Raw genomic sequence first — 7,851 nt, 5'->3', positions numbered from 1 at the left:
CCAGGGGGCCACGCTCCCCCTGCCCCCCCACCCCTCCTGAGCGGGGAGCAGGGAAGGGGTACGAAGTGAGGAGGCTGGGGACTGGGCAGGCCTGCGCTCCCATCCCTCCATCTTGCCTCCAACTTTGCTCTCAGAAAGGGGAAGAAGCCAGGGGCCTGGGAATGAGTCAGAGAGAAACCCAGTGGGGGTGGGGAGGGGGAGATGGGATGTCCCCAGGGGTCAAGGAAGCGGCTGTGTCCCCAAGTGCATCCTAAAGTGTTTTCCTGGAAAATGGGCCAGGAACCAGGAAGCCCCTGAGCATTGGCTGGAAAGGATGGTTAAGGTGCCACCCACAGAGAGGCTGGCATCTAGGGTGCCTGCAGGGGGGACAGGCTCTCCAGAGCCCGCGCTAGCCATGAGCCCAAGGGCTCCTCGGGAAAGCCCAGAGAGATCAGAGGGAGAGCCCCAGGGAGGGAGGCTGCCCTGGGAGGGAGGCAGGCGGGCAGGCCGGCCTCTCTGGCTGGCCTGGTCATCACGCCTGAGGCTGCTGCTGCTGCAGCAGATCTGTTTGTTTTGCGTCCTCCTCCCGCCCTCCCTCTTCTCCCTTATCTCTTTACTGTTTCCCTCCTCTTTCCCCACTTCCATCGTTGTCACTGTCCCTGACCCCTCTTATCCTCTCATGACCCCCCTCATGCCTTTGCCTGTTTTTTCCCCTCCCTCTCAGCCATACTTCCTCCTCCTCCTCCTTGCCTGCTCTCTACCCGCCCCTGTTTCCCTGCTCACAGACAGCCTCGGCTGCTGGATAAAAATAGCGGAGGCAGTGGCCAAGCCAGGCCGGGAGCCAGGTAGCGTCTGAGCAGGCGGGGGGCTCAGCAGGACCGGCCCAAGGGGGTCAAAAGGAGCAGCCTTGAGAGGCAGGGGCAGGAGCGGGGCCTTCGGGACCCTACAGCCTGCCCACTCTGTCTGCCCGGCCCTCTTCACCCACCTGCCTGCCCACCCCCACCAAGTGTCTGAAGAGGCCTGTAGGGAAGCAGGGCCACGACAGGGCCTCACACTGCTTCTGCCCCCAGCAAGCACCGGAGGGAGGAAGCTGTCAGCCAGGCATAACCAAGACCGCCGTCACCATGACAACCAGTCACCAGCCTCAGGACAGGTACCAGGGAGGGAGACCTGGGCTGCGGATCCAGGGGAGTGGGAATGGGTCTTCAGGGGGGACTGGGTGCTGTATCCTTTGGAATTTGGGATTGCCACTGACGATGAGCCTTCCAGTCAGGTAGCTACGAGTCACGTTTGCATCAGGGGTCCTGCTTGTCGTGGCTGGGTGCTGAGAGCAGTGTCTCCAGGGAGGCTCAAGACGGTGGCGGCGGCCCCTCCCTGGCCTGTCAGAGTTCCCAGTGTTGCTCTTCGGCAGCTTCCGGCTCCTCCGGCCAGCACCGTGGGGAGACATTTGGCAGCACCCCTCATTCCCAGGCTGGCCAGCCGACGGAGCTGGCCTCGACCTCAGATGACTTTGGCCCGCCCTGGTCCTCGCTCTGACCTCCCTCTCACTTCCCCACCTCCGGAGCCTAGGACTTCCCTCCAGTTAGACCCACAGCTGTGGCCATGCGTGTGTGTTCTGGGGGAAGAGACCGTAGCTGGATTCAAGTTCTTCCAGGAGTCTAGACCCCAAGAAAGTTGATGAAGCCGTGCCTGGTGCCCAAAACATCTTTCCATTGCAGTCCCACAGCCCCATCCCCTGCTCATCCCAGCCCTCTGTGCCGAAGACCACTTCTGGCGGTGGGATCTTAGGCACTTAGCTTTCTCTCTCTGGGACCGCCTCCCACTTGTGAAGCAGAGGTGAGGTTTATTTGTATGGGAGGGAATTTAAGGAGACATAGTAAGTACAGGCCCTAGGGGTTGTTTGGTTGGATCCCTCCTGGTGTCCGCCATTCCCAGGCTGCCTGCCACCCCATCCTAGCACCCCCGTTCTGGTGGCAGTCCTCTGTGAACCCCTCTGCCTTCTCCAGTGGCCCCACACTGGGTCCCTATCCTGTGGGACCTTGGCTGAGAGTTGCTCCTTTATTCGGGCCTCTGAATCCAGGCCTCACCTCTCTTCCTCAGGGTGGGGACTATAGGAGGGAGGTGGGAGGGGGGTTCAGTGATCAGGACTCAGACCTGCCACCCAGGCCCCCACCCTGTGGGGCCAGGCCCCACTGTCTGGCCTGACCAGTCTCCTCATTGCCCTGGGCTTGTCCCTGCCAGCTCTGTGAAGACAGCAGTGTGGACAGTGGGGAAAGTATGGCAGACACATTTGGGGACCACAGGGCTGCCTGGGAGAAGCTGTCCCATCCCAGACAGGCCCCGAGGTGTAGGGCTTGGGGCAAGTGAGTGTCCTGACCCAAGCTGGGAGGCTCTTATTTACAGTCTGGAGCCAAGATGACGTTTCATGGCCCATCCCTCCCGGCCTCCTATGTGGTGCAGCCTACAAAGCTGGTTCTGTCTGGGCCAGGAAAAACAGCTCCCTCGCTTCTCAGCTGTCCCAAGACACCCGCATCCCTGTCCTCCTAGATCCAGAATGGTCTGGGAGTTTCCTGACCTCAGATTCCTCTTTGGAAAGCCACACAGCCCTGCCCAGACAGTGTAATCACTTCCAGCCTGCCCAGCGGGGGTAGAAGACTTGTGTTTTGCTTTCTCACTCACCCGCCCACCCCCCCACCCCCCAGCCTTTAGCAAGATTTCCAAAACCACCTGCGGATGTGTGGGTCACATCGGTCCCCAAGCCTGCAGAGTCCCCCGAGTCTTTGGGACTGAGAGCCAAGATCCTTCTGGCCATGCCCTTCGGTCCTTTGTCCCTGGTCCCTCTCCCTCTTGGGACTCATCTGTGCCCTCTCCCCATCCCAGGCCACCTCCTCCTCTGTATGTTTTGTGCCCTGGGACAGCTGGAGAGATGGAAGGGGGTGGGGCTGCCCCAGGTTTGATTTGGGAAGGAAGGTGGGATGGTGGGTCACCTGGCCCCACTTTCCTCCCCCATCCCCAGGTACAAAGCCGTCTGGCTTATCTTCTTCATACTGGGTCTGGGGACGCTGCTGCCCTGGAATTTCTTCATGACAGCCACTAAGGTGAGATGTGGGAATGGGCTCCCAGGGGCTCATCCATGGGGCATTTAGGGCCTGGGTACGCGCTTGCAGGCACAGGGCGAAAGGTGCCAGCACTCCTCTCTGCAACCCTCACAGTATTTCACAAACCGCCTGGACATGTCCCAGAATATGTCCTTGGGCCCTGCTGAAGTAAGCAAGGACATCCAGGCCTCGGCCAGCCCCCTGGCACCCTCGCCAGAGCGGACTCATCTCAGCACCATCTTCAACAACGTCATGACCTTATGTGCCATGGTGCCCCTGCTGATCTTCACCTGCCTCAACTCCTTCCTGCATCAGAGGTGAGCCCCCAGGCCCCCACCCTGACCCCTCAGTGCCTCCTGCCCTCCCTGGGCTGGGCCCCCAGCTTCACCACCCATCTCTGCCACCGCCTCCTCTCCGACAGGATCCCCCAGTCTGTGCGGATCCTGGGCGGCCTGGTAGCCATCCTGTTGGTGTTCCTGATCACTGCCATCCTGGTGAAGGTGCCCCTACACGCACTGTCCTTCTTCGTCATCACCATGCTCAAGATCATGCTCATTAACTGTAAGCGGGGCTCGGTGGGGACCTGGGCAGAAGTCCCACGGTTGGTCAGAGAGGAATCTTTTCCTCCCTCTGGGTGGTGAGGATTCAAGAGCCTGAGCAGGGTTAGGAGTGGGAAGAAAAGGGCTGCTCAGCGTCAGGACTTACTGGGAGTCAAGCAGGAATTGCCAAGACCCCATGACCCACCCGGCTACCCTCTCCCGTCTGCTGTCCACCCTGTTGCACAGCTTTCGGCGCCATCCTGCAGGGCAGTCTGTTTGGCCTGGCCGGCCTCCTGCCCGCCAGCTACACGGCCCCCATCATGAGTGGCCAGGGCCTGGCAGGCTTCTTCGCCTCCGTGGCCATGATCTGCGCCATCGCCAGTAAGTCCTGCCATCTGTCTGCCTGTCGCCCTGGTGGTTGCGGGGAGGAGGGGACGGGGCCGGCCTCTGATCACTGACACCCTCCGCCCCAGGTGGCTCCGAGCTGTCGGAAAGTGCCTTCGGCTATTTTATCACAGCCTGTGGAGTTATCATTTTGACCATCATCTGTTATCTGGGCCTGCCACGGCTGGTGAGCACTCGAACCCCAGGTTTGGAGTTCTTGGCGGGGAGAGAGGGGGTCCAGGGCTCCAGACCAAGGGGACGAAACCTGTGGGAGGGAGAAGCTCTGGAGATTCTGCTTCTGAATCCACCTTCCTTCCCTTGATAGGAATTCTACCGCTATTACCGGCAGCTCAAGCTTGAAGGGCCCGGGGAGCAGGAGACCAAGCTGGACCTCATTAGTAAAGGTCCGAAGAACCTGAGGAAGCTGGGGTGGAGGGTGGCTGCTCAGCAGAGGGGCAGCATGAGCTGGGGGCAAGAATGAGCCTCCTGCAGTGATGCCAGAGGGATGGGGGGGTAACACCAGTAATCGAGGGCTGGGCTAGAGAAGCTGGGGGAGATCCTGGGAGGCCTTGAATGCAACTGGGAAGCAATTATGGATTTCTGGGCAGGGCGTGACCTGACCTGAGACTCCTGGGAGCGGTCCTGACCCAGAGGACTTGGGCAGTGGGGGTTGGAGGCCATCTGGGCTAAGTCTTGGGTGGAGCTGTGCACTGGTTTAGCGGGGTGTCCACCCTCAGCTGACCCCAGCCCTTTTGGGGATTGTGTCATTTCCTGTTGCTCTGTTTCTCCTACATCTTGAAGACTCTCTCACCACCTGTCACCCCCCAGGAGAGGAATCAAAAGCAGGCCAAGAGGAGACCAGATTCTCGGCCCCCAGCTCTCAGCCCGCCAAGGAAAGCCACTCTGTCCGCGCTATCCTCAAAAGTGTATGTGGGGCTGGGGCATCCTGCCTTCTACCCCTCCTTTTCTTCCCTTTTTTTCTGATCCTTTCCCACCCCATGCCCGTCCCCTCCCTTTCTGACTGGAGACTGGTCACTTTCCTGGACTTTCCTGCATGTATGTGTGTGGGCATGTGTGTGTATTGGGGAATCTTGATTCTTTAAACAAGCACCATGAAGACACAGACCAGGGTCCCTTTCCTCCAGATCTTAGTCCCGGCTTTCTCCGTCTGCTTCGTCTTCACCATCACCATTGGGATATTTCCTGCTGTGACAGCTGAGGTCGAGTCCACCATCGCGGGCACCAGCGCCTGGAGTGAGGAAACCACGGGTTCCCAGGATGGGGAAGGACAGGGGCTTGGGAGCAAGGCTAGGAGCCTGGGAGAGGGGAGCCTGGGCTATCGCCTCTGAAGCCAGGCTCTGCTGGCCCACTCACCCTTCCTCGGCCTGGAAGCATCTTCTCCGTTTCACAGCTGGGAAACCAAAGTCCCAGTGAGAGTCAGGGTTGCTAGATCCTGCCTTTCTTGGACCCACTAACCCTCTCCTAATCTACTCTTTGTCTTCCAGAGGCCTACTTCATTCCCGTGTCCTGTTTCTTGACTTTCAATGTCTTTGACTGGCTGGGCCGGAGCCTCACAGCCATCACTATGTGGGTAAGTAAAGGAGGGTCACCAAGCCCCTGTGAGACGGGAGTCCAGACTGAGACACCCAGGGAGGGAACCAAGAAAGTATGGTGGAAAGGGGACCATGCTTTTTTTAAAAACTGAGACATAATCTATGTATAGTAAGGTGTACAAGTTGTAGAGGTACAGTTTAATGACTACACACACATAAACATACACACACCCCTGATGACCACCACCCAGGTCACGCTGTAGCACATGGCCAGAGGCTCTATCTACCATGGCCACTCCCAATCAGTACCCTACAAGGGTAACTAGGCTTGGAGGTTTCAATTCAGATCCTGAGGGCCTCCAAATGGAGCCCCGGGGGCGGCCCAGCCTGACTGCGGCATGGCCTGGTCCCCGCAGCCTGGGAAGGACAGCTACTGGCTGCCGAGTCTGGTACTGGCCCGACTGGCCTTCGTGCCCCTGCTGCTGCTGTGTAACGTCCAGCCCCGCCGCAACCTGCCGGTGGTCTTTGAGCACGACTCCTGGTTCATCATCTTCATGGCTGCCTTCGCCTTCTCCAATGGCTACCTTGCCAGTCTCTGCATGTGCTTTGGGCCCAAGTGAGTGGGGAGTATGGTGGCCTCGGGCAGGGTCTAGTGCTCCAGCTGGGGACCCTCAGCAGAGGGAGAGTGGGCGGAAGGAGACTCCTGATCGCGGAGCTCAGGATTTCCAGGCTAAGAGAGGAGCCCACTGCCCCTCGGGGCCCAGGTAGTGGGAGGGGAGGAGGGGCTCCCAGAGAAAGGTAGAGACAGCCTCAGTACACATCCCCTCACCAAGAAGGAGAGGAAGACAAGTGGGCCAGCAAAATGAGATGCTCTGGGTTGGGCAGGGGACTGGCGTCAGGGACGTCCTAAGATCGGCTCGCCCTCCCTCCTTTAGGAAAGTGAAGCCGGCTGAGGCGGAGACAGCTGGAGCCATCATGGCCTTCTTTCTGTCTCTGGGCCTGGCGCTGGGGGCCGTCTTCTCCTTCCTGTTCCGGGCAATCGTGTGACCGCGGATGGACGGCAGGATGGCACCGGCTGCCTGCTCCTGCCTTCCCCTTTGGGGGTGGGCAGGGGTCCTCTGGAGGTTTTCTTGTCTAGCCATCTTCTCCTTGCTCATGGCCTGTGCTGGGCCCGGCATCCAGGCCCCGAGGAGAGAGCCTCTGTGGATGGACATGGGGACACTGTGGGCTGGAGGGTCAGAGCCAAGGGAGGGGATGCAGTCTCTTGGCCCTGACCAGTGCCTGCCCGGGAAGGGGTTCCTAGGCTCAGAGAGTGAGTTGTGTGTCTTGTCTGTCTGCCTGTACCAAGGGTGGCCGGGGGCCAGGACTGCTTGTTCTGAAGTCTGGTCTGGTATTTCCGCAGCCTCCTCCTCCCCGTGTGCCTCTCCCCCCACCTCTCCGTGTTCCTACCCATCATGAACCCTGTACATTTGCCATTTTACTGCCTTTTTTATACTCAAACCAGGTGCCTTTAAAGGCTGATTAAATAAACTTTTTTTTTTTTCCTCCCTGGCTCCCTGTGTCCTCCAGCCATGGCTTCACGCCCTGGAGAGGCTAGAGGGATGGCAGCCTGAGTCTGGGGGGATGAGCATGACCCAGATGGGCCTTGGCCAGCACTGGGCCTGGGTCCAAGGCATTAGGGATGGGGTGGGTCCTCTTTAGTCTCAGAGGCACTACAGTGCCTCCTGCTGGGGCCACAGAAGAGAGACAGGCCTGGAGCCAGGACACCCAGACTGTTGGCTGAGATGGAGAAAGGCTATTTCCTTTTGCCATTTCATTCCTCCTTTCGGGAGGCCTGGGGGTGGAGACAGTGCGCCATCTTTCTTTTGTCTTCAGAGTCACCCCCTCCACTCTGTCCTCACCCCACAGCCTGAGGAGGGAGCTGTCTAAAAGCAGCCAGCTCCACCTCCCCACCCCCACCCCACCAGCAGGAAGAGGCTGTAGCCGGAGGGTTCTGCCCTGCCTGGCACTAGGCCCTGACACCTAAGTCAAGGCAGGCTTCATGGCGAACAAGGGGCCTGTGTGTCCTTGTTGAAGCTGGGCCCCTTTCTCTTCCCAGACTCTGGCCTAGGGAGGTGTGCAGTGGCTCAGGAACGAGAGAGGCCTCGGTGGAGGGGGCCACACCACTGGAGTCCCCCTTCTCAGAAAGAGCTCTTCCTGATAGGAAGTGAAACCAGAGCTCTGGGCGCTGAGCTGACACTGACCCCCACCCCCACCACCGTTCCCCCACGCCCCCACTTGTGTCAGGGCTTTATTTCT

General features: G+C 59.5%; 1 protein-coding gene across 4 annotated transcripts in view; it reads left to right on the top strand.

Moving 5' to 3' along the window:
* SLC29A1 (solute carrier family 29 (equilibrative nucleoside transporter), member 1) overlaps nucleotides 1-7,106 on the top strand; it is a 9,878-nt gene extending 2,772 nt beyond the window's left edge. For 2 of the 4 annotated variants that reach the window (XM_010863095.1, XM_010863099.1), the window contains exons 3-14: nucleotides 1,050-1,132; nucleotides 2,996-3,077; nucleotides 3,192-3,394; nucleotides 3,499-3,638; nucleotides 3,863-3,997; nucleotides 4,090-4,187; nucleotides 4,326-4,404; nucleotides 4,829-4,926; nucleotides 5,146-5,254; nucleotides 5,506-5,591; nucleotides 5,970-6,169; nucleotides 6,489-7,106. In XM_010863095.1, coding sequence (XP_010861397.1) covers nucleotides 1,104-1,132; nucleotides 2,996-3,077; nucleotides 3,192-3,394; nucleotides 3,499-3,638; nucleotides 3,863-3,997; nucleotides 4,090-4,187; nucleotides 4,326-4,404; nucleotides 4,829-4,926; nucleotides 5,146-5,254; nucleotides 5,506-5,591; nucleotides 5,970-6,169; nucleotides 6,489-6,600 — 1,371 coding nt within the window. In that variant the 5' untranslated portion in view covers nucleotides 1,050-1,103 and the 3' untranslated portion in view covers nucleotides 6,601-7,106. Of the gene's footprint in view, nucleotides 1-986; nucleotides 1,133-2,995; nucleotides 3,078-3,191; nucleotides 3,395-3,498; nucleotides 3,639-3,862; nucleotides 3,998-4,089; nucleotides 4,188-4,325; nucleotides 4,405-4,828; nucleotides 4,927-5,145; nucleotides 5,255-5,505; nucleotides 5,592-5,969; nucleotides 6,170-6,488 lie in introns of all 4 variants that reach the window. The other 2 variants (XM_010863096.1, XM_010863098.1) reach the window with 1 other exon arrangement.
* The last annotated feature ends 745 nt before the right edge of the window (nucleotides 7,107-7,851 follow it).

The sequence above is a fragment of the Bison bison genome, unplaced genomic scaffold, assembly GCF_000754665.1.
Source record: "Bison bison bison isolate TAMUID 2011002044 unplaced genomic scaffold, Bison_UMD1.0 scf7180017864487, whole genome shotgun sequence".
NCBI classification, from domain to species: domain Eukaryota; kingdom Metazoa; phylum Chordata; class Mammalia; order Artiodactyla; family Bovidae; genus Bison; species Bison bison.
The sequence above is the reverse complement of the archived record's forward strand: the minus strand, read 5'-3'. Positions and strand labels throughout refer to the sequence as shown.